We start from the raw sequence: 16,939 nt of genomic DNA on the forward strand, positions 1-16,939 counted from the left end.
CTCATACTATAAAAATTATGCAGATATGAAACTGAAGAGCCTTGAACTATATCTGAAAAGAAAAATTGGGCATGGTTGGTAACTACTTTTCTATAGGAAAGTTTATTTGGGGGAAAGGGGAAAGATCTGGGATCTGAAGATATATGTAGCTCAGGTCTGAGGGCTGGGGCTGGTAAAATACTTGCTTAAGATGCAAAATACCCATAGTCGTATAAACCAGGCAACCAGAAGTAGTTGGGGCACTCCTGAGGGTGGAGATGAGAGGAAAAAGCATTCAGAGACATCTTTGGCTACCTAGTGAGTTCAGGGCTAGCCTGAGATACATGAGCCCTTGTCTCAAAAAATAAACTTGGGGCTGGACATAGTAGTGCCCACCTTTAATTTCTTTACTTGGGAGGCAGAGGGAGGCAGGTCTCTGATTTTGAAGCCAGCCTGGTCTATGTAGCAAGTCCCCAGTCGGCAAGGCCATTATAGTAAGACCCTGTCTCTAGAAACAATACAACAACATGTTTGTTTGTTTGTTTGTTTTTGTTTTTGTTTTTTTCTCAAAAGATCTAAGATCTGTACTCTGATATACCATGCCAAGTCTCTTGTGTTCTTGGCTGGGTATGTGTTTCCACCTGGTAATGGTGTAGTGCCAGTTATGGCTGCAGGCTGAATGCTAGTTGATAGTATATTTTGCAGAAGTGTGTGAAATTTTCTTTCAAAGCTGTGGAGTTCCTGATGGTGCCTGTGTGTTGTTACCTAGCTCCTTTTACAGGCCTAAATATGCATCCTCAAGGGTGAAGGATGAAAGCAAAGCTCCTGTTTCTCTCCCTACCCCCTTCCCCTTCCTCTCCCCCTTCTTTCCTCCCCCATCTCTCCCTTCTTCCCTCCCTTCCCTCCTTCCCTTTGTCTTCATGAAGACAATGGTTTAAAGATCCTTCAGAATTTAATATTATTCTTTATAGCAATTTCATTGGCACATAAACATTGATTTACTAAAATTCCTGCTTGTCAGCCCAACCATTTGAAAAGTCAAAGGGTAACAGTTGTCATAGCTTGTTTGTTACAGGGCTTAGAACTGTCTTTTTTTTTTTTTTTTTTTTTTTTTTACTGTCTTCACATCCTTTTAACCACAGACTCTTCATACAGGATCCATCCCACACAGTTATCTGTTTCCTGTGTAAGTAACTTTCAGTAGTTACCACGCTCTGTTTTCTTGTCAGTGAATTGCATCAGTTTAAAAACAAAAAAGCCCACCCCTTTTTAAAGTAAAGCTATTGGTTATATTATGCTATAGAAATATACCTTTTTTTTTTGGAGGGGAGGACTAGTGTTTGGTATTGAATCCATGGCCTTACCATACACTAACAATACTCTACTCTCCATCCCCTTTTCTGTGTTCTTGTTGAGAGGTGTCTAAAAGGAAAAGAATGGTACAAATTGCCCAAATAGAAATTACTAGAGCCATGAATCAAGCTTTTGACTAAGAACTAGCCAGCAGCCAGCCTGTATTTGTGCTGTGGTATATATCCTGAGAGGGACATAATTGGCCTGGTGGGTGGCTCCCTGCCTGGTGTATTGTTCACATTATTGGAGAAGTGACACAGCATTTCCCATGTCCTCTGTGATCTGCAGCCCCTTCATCTTGCTTACCAAGATCAACTACATAGATAAACACTGGCGTTTGTAGGCTGGCAACCTGAGATAAGTGTTACCCAGCAGAGGTAGCTATGTAAGTTGGGGCTATTCAGAAAAAGTAGGGAAAAAGTAGGCACAGAATCAGAAAATCATTTAAGAGAATTTAGCAGAAGAAATGCTCTTCCCCCTGTTTATGATTTTTTTTTTTTTAAGGGAAAATGTCCCAAAGAGCTCCTGATGACCAGGCACTTCTTTATACTGACAGCTGTCTGTGAAATGTTAATGGATTTCCTGGCAAATAAACTAGGGCAGGACCGTTCTTTAAGCATTACTTTGCTAGAGCTTTTTCTCCAACTCTAATTCGAAAGACTATTGGAGAGATTTTATAAAGGAATTGCTGTCATTGTTCATAAGAAATTTGCTTATTGGTGGCCACGTGGGCCATATGGGTCACTGACTCCCCCTCCCCTAGGTACAGGGCCCAGAGATAAGGCAAGTCATGTCTTGCTGGGGAGGGTGTGTACCTACAAGAAACAGGAAGCTGTGTTTCAGCCGACTGGCCTGGCCTGCTTTCTCCCTCAGAGTCAGGTGTGCTGAGGTCCTTCCGCAGAGGACACTGCCTTTCTGAGCTGGCAACACTCGCCTAGCATAAGCGCTCCAAAGTCTCCTTAATTGCTGTGCAGAGAAAACTATGACTGCATTACAGCTTAAGGAGCTTTCACAATCGGGCCTGTACCGGAGAAGGCGAGAGCGTCCTCATAGTCTGAGAGTAAATGGGCTCCCTGAGGAAGAGCTGAGGTGAGTGCAGAGTCAGGGTTGGCTAAAGGTCAAGGTTCCTGATGATTGTAGCAGGGATTCATAGCCTTGTGGATGCAGTGTACTTTGGGTAGGAGCCTCTTTGTGGCACTAGAGCCTTTCCCACTCTTTCCAAGCCCGTACACTCTAATAGCTCATCTCCACACCTGGGCTACTGGCGCATCTCTAGCTGCAGCTCCAGAGTAGCTTTTCAACGGGAAGGAGTTGATTTCCCTGTGGGTTAGACGTGGCTGTGTGGGTCTATCAGAGCAGATTTCTGTGAGAAATTTAACTTTGAGTGTGTGGCAGTAGGGGCTGGGAGGGGTTCCTGAGATTCTTTGTTATTGAAGAAAGGAATGTTGTGGAACTACTGAATGTAATTTAGGAATGAAGGACATCAAAAATCTGGTGACCAAGTTAACAAACATTAGTTTTGGTTTTCAAAGTTAATTTATCTAAAACCAGCCAAATAATAGCTTTTTTTTTCCTGTAACTAACAAAAAGTTCTTCTAAATTTGATGTTCTGAAAGTCCCTGCAGCATTAAGCCCCTGTATTACTGTGAAAGAAGATTTGGATTTTCTTTTTCTGGGATAAGAAGTGTTTCTGTTTTCCTACTGACAGAAAGCTTCAATGAAGAGAAGCATTTGGAAAAACAGTTTACTGTATCTAGCTTTAGTTTGTAATCTCTCCCTTTGAGAGGGGCAGTCCAACCCAGATCTTCACACACACTAGGCAAGGTCTCCCAACCAGTGAACCATGTCATGAGTCCAGACTGTACACTCAGAATTCAAGAATGGAGTTAGCAAAAAACAGTTTTTATTTTAGATTGAGTATTCTTAGACTTGCCGGTTTTAAAAACTTAATATCTGTAAAATATTTTAAACTAACCTATACTTATTTTCAGACCCAAAGTAATTGTTAAATGTTGTTTGTTTCAGTGAATTAAAGAAAACGATTTTTCTACCCATTCTGGTTATGTAATTCCTCAGTGATGACAACAGTGGTTTGTGTTTCTGCTTCTTTCATCTCCTAATAGTTTTAGAATCAGTTTCCATATTTACAGTGCAGTTGAAACAGAAAAGGTAGATAATTTTCAGTTTTCCCATGGACTTTTAAAATCAGTTTGGAGAGATGGGTTTTCCCCTCTTGTTGTATTTTAGTATTAACAGATTTATTAGCTAAGAAGAATCAGGAGAGTAATGAATTTGAAGTTAGGTATCTCAAGTTTCAGTACCTCAGATCTTCTAAATGTGTATAAAATAACTACCAACATTGTATATCATTATATCATTTACCATTATAAAAATCCTCACAGCCATCTCTGTGAGGCAAGCATTATCTTGGTAATAGTACAGGGCAATAATGGTGTCAGGAGGTTAAGACATCATTTATCTAATTTTAATTGAATGTCTACTGTGTGCGGGATGAATAAGACATAACCTCTTTATTCAGGGAACATCTTTTGGCATAGGATCAACATGTTTTCCCTACAAGCAGTTTTTGTTTTGAGTACATGAAATACCAAGTATCTTTCATGTTATCTCACTATTGCCCAAAGCCCATTTGTACTTTTCATCCCAGTACTTAGGAGGCAGAGTCAGGCAGATCTCTGTGGGTTTGAGGCCACAGTTATTCTTAATGTGCAAATTGCATGAAATTCATATTCCAGTATAGGAACATAAAGTTCTATTGGGTCATAGCTGTGCTTTCTTCTGTGTGTTGCCTGTGGTGGTTTTGTGTTAAACTGGAAGTTGCACCATGATACAGATTGGCATGTCCCACAAAAACAAAAATTCCCTATCTGGCCCTTTACAAAAATCCTCACCTGATCCCTGATCTAGATCTTTGCCTCTTTCCTGTAGTTATGCTTTTGTCCTACCCATTCCTACTACCTGCCAATTAGCTTTATGCATAGATAAAACCAGGAATATATCAGGATTCTGAAATGAATCAAAAAGCATACTTGAAGTTATATTCATGTAATTTAGGAGCACAGTGAATATGCGAAGGCTATTTTTTTGTTTGTCTCATTACGTAGCCCCAACTGTCTTAGATCTCACTATGTACTTTAGACTGGGCTCTTAACATTTATATAGTTACAGTGGCAGTCTTGGTCTCTCAAAATGCTGGGGTTATAGAGGTTATACCACTACCCCATGAAATGTAAAGTTAACAGAGTACAGCACACGTAACATTTTTATGGGGACACAGTTTAGCTTACAACAGTAATCTCATTCAGTAGAAGATAGGATTAAAGGTCATTCCATTACTCTACACTTTTTAAAAAGTCATTATATTGTGTCTCAGTAAAGTACATAAGTTAGATCAATATTGCTAAATATATGTACAATGACACATCAGTTACAGTCCAGATAGTATATTTATCATCCCCATATCTCTTTGTAGTTCTTCCCCATCTCCCTCTCCTTTCCTGTATTCCTAGATAACTTTAATTGAGTTTTTGTAGCTAGATTGGTTTGTAGTTTTTAGAGTTTGATACTCTTTGTTTTTAAAATTTCATTTATGGGTGTTTTGCTTGCATGTATACTTGTGTACCACATGCATGTCTGATGCCCTGAGAGTCCAGAAAAAGGCATTGGGTCTTCCACACTGAAGTATTACAGACAGTTGTGAGCTGCTGCTTGGATGCTGGGAACTCAGGTCTTCTGCAAGAGCAGCAAGTGCTCTTAACCATTCAATCATCCCTTTCACCCTATATTTGTGTTTTGTTTTGATTTCTTGAACTCACCATAATTATTTTGAGATGCATTCATCTTGGTGCAGGTATCAATAAATGATTCCATTGTATTATTATACTATGAACAAGACTATAATTTGTTGAATTTGACCTTAGATTTATTTTCAGTCTTTGGCTATTTCAAATAAAGCTGTTAATGAAAGTCATGTACACATCATATATTAGATGTATGCTACTTTCATTTTGGAGTAGCTAGGTTGTTTGGCTAAGTCTATATTTATTTTTTCAGATCTGGCTCAATTGTTTTGTAAACAGATTCACACCAGTAGTATATAAAATTTCTTGTGTTTCCACATAGCCACCAACTTTTATAATGATCAGAAAATTATTTTGTCAGCTTTTCCATTTTGTTAACCTCAACAAGATTTTAAATCCATTTTCTTGACAACTGGTGAAGTTGGGCTTTTATTCCACTTACTTATTTTTAGTCTGTGTATGTGGGCCCTGGGTTCAATACCTACTATTGTATAAAATAATTATTTAATAATAATAATAGAAATGTAAATTCAGTAATTGTTTTTTTTTTCTAACCTGCTTATCCTTTCATGCTATTTATTGTTTTCAAATGATGGAGCAAGTGCTTATTCGTTGGATCTTCAAATAATCGTGTGGGCTTTAGCAAGACTGAGAAATACAGGGCTGCTAATGTTTGAGTGGTTTAGACCCAGGGCTGTAGCCAGCAGGGTCCCATGTTCACGGTGAGCTCTTACCAACAGACTCTGCACCCATGCTTGGGTTTTAGAATAAGATTTGTTATCTTCAGGGCTGGAGAGATAGATCAGTGGTTAAAAAATGTTTTCTATACAATCATGAGGACCAGAGTTCAGATCCCAGCTCGCATGTAACAAGTACTGGTTACCCCAGCGCTAAGAGGGGCAGACATAGAGACAGGAGGGTTGGTGGGGCTTTCAGGCTTCTAGCTTATGGAAGAAGAGCAGGGGCCTTGACCCGCAGGCTCAGGGAGAGACCCTTGCCTCAAAGGAAGAGGGAGAGAGTGAGAGAGGGAACAACTTGACACCCTCTTCTGGTCGCCACATATGCATGTGGTGTGTGCCCACAGGCACACTTACACTAACACAGATACACACAAATAACTAAATCTTTTTAAACAAGATTGGTTACCTGGAAGTTCTGAGTATACTTAATTATATCTTAAAAGTTAAATTTTTACCTTTAAGCTTAAAAGTGAAACCTAAAGTCTTCTGTTTTGCTTGTGGGTGATTGATCTGAATGTATTTTCTACTTGTTTTTCATAGATATTTGCCAGGGGGGAAATTTTTGTTAAAAAAAAAAAAAAAAAAACTACTGTAGGTTGTGAGTGTTTTGATTTACTCTGTAACACACATTTGTCTAGGCACCTTTGGTTCAGTCTACATTCATTAGAGCTACTTCCATGGTATTGGGGATATGCTCTTAACACATTATCTAATAACAGGAAAAAACACACACAGATAAACAATTAAAATGTATTGTGCCTCCATAGGGATAAGAAGTAAGGGTGTATAAGCAGAGTTATTAGTTACTATTATTGAATAAAAAATGGCCTAGTAATTTCAAAGTTTGGCCATTGCTTTTTGGTTCAGAAAATCCATGTTTTAAGCCTTGTAGGTCATTCCATCTGTCCTAACTGCTCAGCTCTACTAGTATGGAAACACAGCTGGTCAGGAATGTAGGAGAATGAGTGTAACTCTGTGTGTTCTATAAACCTTTCTTTATCTGGTTAGTAATGGTGAATGAGCTAGAGAAAAGCCTCCTGATTTTGTTTTCTGACTCCTTGCTTTGAAAGTATAAGAATACATGTAGCTAAAACTCTAGAACCAAAATATGAATAATGGTTCATGCTGCCTAAATGAAAATTCTAAGCAAAAGGAAGGTAACTTGACCTGTCGTTTATGTAAGCAATATATAAGTGTGTGTTGTGCCTAGAGGTGCTCTGTATCTACAGAGTAAGTAGCATACCAATGAGAAAGAGAGAGCACTGACAGTACAACATGAGCAAAGCAATACTGTTTTCTGATTATATTTTGCTTAGATTAATGAAGTATGCCAGGCAATTCCCCCTCCTTCTCCATTCCAGGAAGCAGTCTTGCCTATCACATGGGAATTAAATCCTTATTTTTGCCAGTATCTTAACTGTAAGTTATTTAATAGGGTTCCCCCCTCACATAAGCCTTTTAAGAATATTTAAATTAAAACTAGATTTTAAAGACTCTTTAAAGTTTTAAATACATATGTGAAAAAATGGGTTTTATTGTGATATTTTTATACATATGTGGCTTTTCACTTTATTCTAATTTGCCCTCCCCCTCTTCTCTTTTACTTATTACACTGGTTGGAGAGTCCCCATTTCTGATTCTATCACCCTCTTCTAAGATCTCTTCTTTCCCTCTCATGATCCTCTTTGTAATTTCATGATGTGTGTGTGTGTGTGTGTGTGTGTGTGTGTGTGTGTGTGTGTAAGTGTAAATCTGGGCTCTCCCACATAAGAAAAAAAACATGTAGTACATGTATTGTTTCATTTAGCAGAATGGTTTCCTGTATTTCAGAGAATGTTTATAGACAGTTTATCTCTGAAAAGTCATGTGGTCATGTGCTGTAATATACTAGATAAGTATTGGATATCTATAGAGGGATGACTGCTTTTAAAGAGGTGAAAACTGTTTGGGGTTTGCTGTGTTTGTTGTTTGTTTGGGGGGTTCTTTGTTTTGAGGCAGAGTCTTACTATAGCTCTGACTGGTCTGAAATTCACTATTTAGGTTTGCTTCAAATTCATGTTCTTCTTGTCTCAGCTGCACTTGTTAGTGCTAGGATTACTGTTATACCCCACCACACCCAGCTTACCTACTTGTTTTGTTTTACTTTTCTTTTGTAGTGTTCAGGACCAAATTCAGGGCTTTTTTTTTTTTTCCTACTTAGCTGTAACTTCAGCCATAAATCACTGACTTCTGGTACAGGCAGCATAGATACCTATCATTATAGATGGGACAGCATTTTTACTGCCATTTCTTGGTGTCATTTTATTAGTTTATTATAACCATTCTCAATGGTTCGTCATTTGGTGTGTTGATAGTTTCTAACCTCTTTGAAAATTTGTCTTCTGTCCTAGTTGGTCTTATTGTCATCCTGATAAAGTATTCTGAGGGACCTCAGCTGAGAAAATGCCTTCACCAGCATGCCTCTAGGCAGGTCTGTGGGGTGTTTTCTTGAGTAATGATTGATATGGGAGGACCCACTCACTGTGGATGTTGCTACCCCTGGGCAAGTGGTTCTGGTTGTATAAGAAAACAAACTGAGCGAACCCAGAGCAATGAGCTAGTAAGCGGCATTCTGCCATGGCCTCTGCCTCAGCTCCTGCTTCCAGGTTCCTGCCTTTACTTCTGGCCCAGACTTCCCTCAGTGATGAAGTCTGACTTGAGAGTTATAAGCAGGAATAAACCCTTTCCTTCTCAAGTTGCTTTTGGTCTTGGTGTCTTATAGCAGAAAGAGAACTCCTAGTTAATACGTCTCTCTCTGTTTTTCCATAGTTGTCATTTGACGTTGTACCATGTTAGTTTTTACTACACTCTTGCTTTCTTAACTATGAATTGCTGTGAAAGAGATTGTTTTTACTAATGCTTGATTCAAGGTTCAAATGAAAGGACCGGGTAGGACACATACCATTTTAAGTGTGTTTGCTGTCTTGAACTAAAACTCCTGATTGCACTTCTGTTTATAAAAGGCTTAAATTTAATTTTACTTTTTTTTTTTTTTTTGAGATCAGTTCTTGTACCTGGTATGTAGCCATGTAGCCATGGTTTGTGTAGAACTATGTAAATGAGGCTGGCCTTAAACTTATAATGATCCTTCTGCCTCTTTCTGCCCTCTGAGTGGTGGGATTACAGGTGTGAGCTTCCATGCTCAGCCTTTTTTTTTTTTTTTTGCATTTTTTAAGTAATTAAATGTTAAGAAGTATACACACAAATGTAACCCACATGGTACCTATATGTATTTGTAGCTCAGTTACAGAATAATTGACACATTAGTAATCTGCCTGAGTTCCGCAGTATTTTTCCCCAGCCATTTGCTAGATTCTTTCTTGCACACTGTTCTTACAGGTTTGTAGTTGAGGTGGGAACTGGGAGATAGTGGTACCCATTGCTGAGGCAGCAGAGGATCTGGTTCTGTGAATCGAAGGAAAGAACAGTGTCCTCAAGGACTTATACCAGAATGGGCAGGAGGAAGCATGCTGAACAGAGTAGTTAGGAAGACACTTGAGTCATTTTTCTGTTTCAGGCTGTGTCTTCTGCTAATGTATGCAAGAGAGAAAGGAAGGTATAATGATAGACTTGATTCTGCTCTGCTACTGCAACTGCCCTGTTTTGAGGTTTAGGCTAATTAAGTCTGCCCGTTGTTGGATTTAATTTTTATGTCTGTGGGAGAGATTGATAAATAGTGGGGAAGGAGAAAAGAATGAGGTGTGATAATTCATCTCATAAAAGCTTATTTCATAGCAGAAGTGGTCTAGACCATTGTTATAATGCCTTTTAAACGTTGCCTTTGGAGCTGGTTTTCTCATCCACCTTGTCCTGGTGACTGTACATTCTGCCAGTGGTGCTTTCTCATCTGCTGACACAAAGAGAACTCACTGAAGACCTCAGGTTCCTCAGTGTCCTCTTTCTTATGTGTCCTTCTGAGAACTCTGACTGTTTCACTGGGCTGTACTTTACTTGGTTACCCACTCTTTCCACCTCTTCCTAGTGTTAAGCAGCAAATACAGCTGTCTTAATTTTCTAAGGGAGACACTTTCCTCATGTTGGTAAGGAGCCCAAAAGTGTGAGAACTCTTCAACTGCAGGATCCTGACCACATGCTTCTTCCTCTGTTGGTCTTAGTTCAGTCAGAAAAGAAAATGCATGCTTTGTAAAGTTGAATGTCTAAGAAGAATAACTTCTTCAGTTTTATATTTATGTATGTATGTGCCTATGTGAAATGTGTGTCCTATGAGTGTGGTGCCAAGAGAAGAAACAAGAGTACATTGGATCCCCTGGGTCTGGAGCTTAATGTGGGTGCTGGAGACCAGACTGCTCCTCTACTCATTTAGAAGGGAAGGCTCTTGTCAGGTTAGCTATCTCTGATAGAAAAGAACTGTTTCTTACACCACCTCTCCAGGCCAGCTCTTAATAGATGTTGTTGGTTTAGCAATAGAATAGGATAAGCTGCCATATAATAGTCACTGCCCCAAGGGCTTAGATAAGAGTCTCCAAACGTAAGCTGCGCGTACACACACACACACAGACACACAGACACACAGACACACAGACACACACACACACACACACACACACACACACACCTGCTACTTCTGTCTTGCAGAGCTGCCAGAAGAATGGATACTCACTGCTAATTAATGGGTACCAAAAAAGTCCAGCACACTATCACAAATGCCATTCACTGCAATGACCTGCGGGAGCTGGACAGTGGGAAAGCCAAACATTCTGTAGGAGTCTATGCCTGCTCTCTGCAGGTTCAGGGAACCTGTGGCATATCTCCAGTGCCCTCTACTGACATAGCTTGAGTGCTGCTTTAAAAAACTAAGATGTAGGGCAGCAATGTTTCACTTCCCAGAAGGAAGTGAGTTGCCAGGTTCATGGAATTCCTCTTGAGAAGAGAGAAAGAATTGAACAAAGACCTTCATAACCATGTGACCTGCTTTCAGAGGCCAGAATAAAGGGTATTTGAAAAATTTTAGAGTGGATGCAAATTTTAGACTGTATTGACAGTCCACAGCTGAGTCATGGCAGCTAAAATAATTCTTTGTCTTTCTCTGCACATCACAAAATGTAAGGCTTATTAAGGGCAAGAACCATTTCAACTATAACAGAAAAAGTTCTGTGTCTCTATATTCTGGCCAATGTGTTTAAAAAAACATGGGTATATTCTGAATGAAGAAAGTAACTGGAAATGAGAAATATATGATTTTTAACAAGGAAAGACCTTTGGCTTGAATGAAGTATTTTACCTCTTTCCTTCTGTACTGAAATTTTCATGGTTTTCTCTTTTCCTTGTCAGCGAAGTAGGCCTCCTAGTAAGTTTAGTCAAGAATAAAAGCTCCCACTGACTTCCTGTCCCATTATAGCTGGCAGTTGTGTTCAGTGAAAAAGCTCTGCTGAGTCAGAACTAAAATAAGAATGTACCTTAGAGACAGGCTGCTGCTGCTGGTCACCATTGCCATATAAAGAGCTCCTGAATACACCAAAAGGTTTCTCTGGTAACATGGCTATCGCTTAGGTCAACACAGCTAAAAATATTGTTCTTCTATATTTGGAGCTTTCTCAAATGTGGCTTTGTATCTTTCTAAAAAGTTGTTTAGAAGTAAGAATATGTTAATGCATGATGATAAGAATTAAAAAACATGAGCAATAAAAGAATTACTAGAGGGATATTTTCTAGGAAAAATATTTGAAAAATCAGAGCAAAGTCTTTACTTCTGAGGGAAATGTAAAGAAATGTTTAAGTTGTTTTAAGTTGATCAAACACTCCAAATTTGTTTGGGGCCTCAGGAGTTCACTGCAGTTATTGTAGTCAAGGGAGCTGTCTCTTTATTCACGCATTTATTTATTTATTATTTATTTGTATTAATCACAGGCTATTTGCTTTGTATCCCAGGGAGCTGTCTCTTAAGCATGATCTTGCTAAAGACTCTGAGCTATATGGGTGTCAGCAGAGGCCATGCCCTGACAGTGTTGGTCCTCTGCCTCTTAGCAGATGCTTGATGGACTACTGAGAACAGTGCTCAGAGACGCCCAGGATACAGAGTCTGAAAAGTCCAACTATGACTGACTTGCATACAGAACATAGTATTTGGTCTTCCTAAAGTTAAGCTCATTGGATGGGATGTAGAATCTCTAGCTGAGGGGAATAATAGTAGTTCTTTGACAATTACACATTTTATAAATATAAAGTATTGTTGGGTGACAGGGAAGGACATATTCAACTTACAAAATGAGGTACCAGCCACTCATCCTGCCCCAGACTGCCAGTTGTTCATGACATTTCTCAGTGTTCTGCTATTAATGGTTATGACTTTTTCTATACATTTGGCAGCTTCCCAGATCAATTCTCATCTCCTTTTTCAGGTAAGGATGTGTCTTTGTAGAAAGAAGGTAGCTGGGGCCTGTCAGCTGGTTGGCTCTGTTGTTTTATGGAAGGAGGGGTTCTTACTTTCTCTTTATACATTTTTTAGAATGTTTATGTCAGAGAGCGTCATGGAGAAAGAAAATAAGCTTAGTTCTTTTCTGTCCCTCTTTCCACTTTTCCTAGTAGGGTATTTTTTATACACTCAAATGTTTTTTGGATAGGTTTTTGTTGTGTGAGTCATTCAGAAATTCCTCATGAGAGATGGACCCCAAAGTAGGCTATCAATGCTTGTTAAACTGGTTAAAGCTGAGTAGCTGAAATATTGATTGCATTATTTAGGACAGTTTGGGGCAGAACATTTTTGATTGAGGAGTTGACACAGAGAGCCCTGTTTTATTTCAGTAGTCAATTCTTAGGTACAATTATAAGTAAATAGCCTTATACCAGGCAACCTGGGATGGGGCATGGGTAGTACAGGGTTGTAACTGTTACTTTAATGCAAACACTTCATGTTTTTTAATTTTTTTTAACTTTATCTATGATTATGGTTAATATACAGTAAAGTTGCCAGGCAGTATTAGCATAAGCCTTTAATGCCAACACTCAGGAGATAGAGGCAGGGGAAACTAGGAGGGTGAGGCCAGCCTGCTTTACAGGTTGAGTTCCAGGGCTACACAGAGAAACCCTGTCTCAAAAAACAAAAACAAATAAACCAAAAAAGATACAAAAAAGTCAAAGTGCTTTTACTAATTTCAATAAACAACACTAGTACAAACCCATAAAAAGTATATGCACTGTTAATTCAGTTTAAGTTAGTTAAGAAAGTATGTGTTAGTCAGGCAGTGGCGGCACAAACCTTTAATCCCAGTACTTGGGAGGCAGAGGCAGGCAGATCTCTGAGTTCAAGACCATCCTGGTCTACAGAGTGCATTCCAGGGCAGCCAAGTCTACCCAGAAAAAAAAACCTGTCTTCAAAAACAAAAACAAAACAACAAAAAAATGTGTTAACTACTTTTTCATTCTTCTCGGTAATAATTTTGTTTGTCTTCTACAATTAGGAAGCAATTTTAACAGACAAGGCAAATGGTGTATTAACTGAAAATTTATCTTTTTCTGGTTGAACTTTGCCTAATTCCTTATTATCTTAAAAGAAAGCACACTACATTTGTCCTACAAAGTGGAAATGGGAAATAACTTTCCATCTCCATTATCTTACTTGTTAATCATAGTTGTTTTGTTTTTAATAGTCTGAGGAAAATCAGATGAAATTTTCCACTTAAGTGAAATAGAGAATTACAGGGAAAATAGTTCATTTTGCCAAGTGGTAATTTAATTGGCCACATTAGTGATTTGAATATCCCAATATGCACAGAAATCTTTGGTAGCAGTTGACAAAGCTTCATTCTAGTGGTAGTTGTTGCTAAGTTCTTTGTTTAGTGATGGATTTTCATAAATATTTTATGGAATAAATTTTTTAGCTCTCCCATTCTGCACTCATCACTTACAGTGGGGTGGGGATTGGTTCTAGAACCAATCCCATGCACCTCCACTTCTTCCATCCTAGCCAGGGGATGGCAAAATCTGTGGCTGCTTGGGCCTCTTATAAAATGGCCTGGTACTTGCATAGAATTTGCCCAAGTCTTTCATTTTAAATCATCTGTATACTGTATTACCTAATACAATGTGAATGGTATTCATATCACTGATACAGTGTATTTTATGCATGGATGGAGGAATAATGATATGTAAAAGCTATATTTTTTTCACTACAAAGCCAATTTCTTTTGCATTTGTGCAAGTATGTTTGCATGTTCATGGTAGGGTGGTCCACATGTGTACACAGGTATATGGAGGCCAACCTCAGAAGTCATTCTTCAGAAGTTGTCCTTCTTGGTTTTGTTTTTATTTTATCCATGTTGTTTGTATGTGTGTGTGCACATGGCTATGTAAATGTTCGTGGTTGAACATGCATGTGGACGCAGAGGTTGATGTTAGGCATCATCCTCTATTATTTTTGAGAAAGAATCTCTCATTTAAGCCCAGAGCTTGTTGATATGGCTAGTCTCTCTGGACAGCTTGCTCTGGGGATTGCTTCAGTCTGAGACTAGAATCACAGACCGGCTGCCACAACTACTCATCATTGATGTGGGTTTAGGGGATCTGAACTGTCTTCAAATTCAGTGTTTGCCTAGTAAGTGCTATTATTATTATTATTATTATTATTATTATTATTATTATTATTATTATTCACTTTACATTCCAATTGTAGCTCCTTCCTTCCTCTCCTCCTGGTCCCATCTCCTTCCCTCTTCCCCATATTCTACCTCCACTCCCCTTCAGAAAGGAGGAAGGCCCTCCCACACCTACCCATCCCATTATATCAAGACATATCAGGACTGAGTGCATCCTCTACCATAGTGACCTGGCAAGGCAGCCCCTCCAGGAGGGAAGTGATCGAAAAGCATGCAAGAGAGTCCTATCAGAGACAGCCCTTGCTCCCCTTACTAGGATACTCACATGAAGATCAAGTTGTTCATCAGGTACATATGTGTAGGGGTCCTAGGTCCAGTCCATACATGGTCTATGGTTGGTGTTTCAGTCTCCTCAAGTCACCCTGGGCCCAGGTTAGTTGGCTCTGCTTGTCTTCTTGTGGCGCTCTTGTTTCCTTCAGGTCCTTCTAGCCTTCCTCCCATTCTTCCACAGGCCCCCTGTGCTCCATCCAATGTTTGGCTGTGAGTTTCAGCATCTGTTTCAATATGTTGCTGGCTGGGGCCTCTTAGAGGACAGCTAGCCTAGCAAGTGCTTTAACCATAAGCCATCTCCCTAGCCCCCACCTTGACTTTTTGTTATGTGAACTTTGTCCTGGAGACAAGCAAACATCTTTTCACTTCAGACCAAGGCACAACAGACCAAGAAATAATTCCACTCAAATGATTGGTAAAATAATGACTTTAATTAGACTTAAAAGAATGTGGTTGAAGGGCTACTTGCAGGAACTTGCTCAGTTTATGGGCAGCTACACCACTTAAGAAAAAAATCTTTTTCTCCAAAGCAGCAGTTAATGTCTGTATTTTCCTGGGGGGAGAGGGGAAGTGTGGCTCATAAGGCCCTCCTAATAATCCTAATTGTTTATAAACTTCTTTTTGTATAAACTTTACTCTTTTTCCTTCTACCTCTACCCTCTTCCTCCCTTTCTTCCTCTCCCTCTCTCTCTCCCCCTCCCTCTCTCTATGTATGTGTGTGTGTGTGAGTCAGACAGATAGACAGACAGACAAAGACAGAGAGAGTTGAGACAGAGTCTCTCATAGCCCTGGCTGCCATGATGCTCACTACATGTAAGCCAGTTTGACTTTGAAATGTGCCTCAGTGCTAGGATTAAAGGTGTTAACCACCATGCCAGACCTGCTTATAAATCTTGTAGGAGGGGGCAAGGTCTTATGAGCCTCTTGGACTCAGTCTTATGCAGGTCTTTTTAAAGTAATCCTGGCTGCTAACAGTGCAAGAGAGCACTAGTGAGGTCATGCTCGGAGGACAGCATTCCACACACAGGATCTCTCACTGCAGTGTGGAACTCACCAATTAGACTGGGTTAGTGGCCAAAAGCATGAGGTTGAGGCCAGCCTGAACTACATAGTGACTACCAGGCCATCCTAGGCTTTGTAGCAAGATCCTGTCTTACTGAGGCCCTAGACTTAATCCCCACTTTGTCCCACCCCCCAAAAGCTGCTTTTGACAATTCTGCTTATGAATATGTTCAAATTTTAAGTATTTAAGCTCCTGGGAACAGCTGTAATACTTTGTGTGACATCTCTAAGTAGGATGTTTGGATCTTTGGCTGTTTGGACTGCAGTCATGAAGTGAGCAGACTGGTGGGTCAGAAGCCCTGCAGCTGGCTTCATGATGTACTGCAGTGCAGTAGTGTATAGTTTGGTCTCAGCAAGACATTAGGCACACCCAGTGTCTTAGCTAGGTTTGTATTGGGGAGGAAAGGGTTTATTATAGCTTGGATGTCAGGGCAAGAAGTCAAGGCAGGAACCTGGAGGCAGGAAATGAAGTCTGCAGAGGCTGTGGGAAAATGCTGTTTACAGGCTTGTTCTCTATGGCTTGCTCAGCCTGCTTTTTTACACCACCCAAGACCACCTACCATGATTTACAAAGTAGTTATGTTGAAGTAACTTCTACTTAAAGAGATAGAACTTAAAGAGGTAAAGGCACCTATAGGCAAGCCTGAGAAACTGAGTTCAGTCCCCAGAGTTTGTATGGTGGTCGGAGAAAACTGACTCCTATCTATAAGTTGTTTTCTGATCCCCACACATGTGATCAGACAAGGAAGAGGTTTGGATTACTTGTTTGTAGCAATATGATTTAATGTATAGCCAAACCTAAAGATTACAAACATACATACACATACACACACACACATAAAAATAAATAGCTTCGGGGGCTGGAGAGATGTCTCAGAGGGTTAAGAGCACTGGCTGTTCTTTCAGAGGTCCTGAGTTCAATTCCCAGCAACCACATAGTGGCACACCGCCATCTTTAATAAGATCTGGTACCCTCATCTACTTATAGGCAGAACACTGCACATGAAATAGATAGATAGATAGATAGATAGATAGATAGATAGATAGATAGATAGATAGATAG

The 16,939-nt window shown here is 39.6% G+C and overlaps 1 protein-coding gene across 3 annotated transcripts in view; it reads left to right on the forward strand.

Moving 5' to 3' along the window:
* The window catches only part of Lims1 (LIM zinc finger domain containing 1), a 114,777-nt gene that overhangs the window by 55,951 nt on the left and 41,887 nt on the right, over nt 1-16,939 (forward strand). The window contains exon 1 of one of the 3 annotated variants that reach the window (XM_055614246.1): nt 2,315-2,421. The exons of the other annotated variants lie outside the window; for them this stretch is intronic. Coding sequence (XP_055470221.1) covers nt 2,315-2,421 — 107 coding nt within the window. Of the gene's footprint in view, nt 1-2,314; nt 2,422-16,939 lie in introns of those variants that run through there. 3 annotated transcript variants of the gene reach the window in all.

Source organism: Psammomys obesus, unplaced genomic scaffold, assembly GCF_907164565.1.
Source record: "Psammomys obesus unplaced genomic scaffold, mPsaObe1.curated_primary_1811, whole genome shotgun sequence".
Lineage (NCBI taxonomy): Eukaryota > Metazoa > Chordata > Mammalia > Rodentia > Muridae > Psammomys > Psammomys obesus.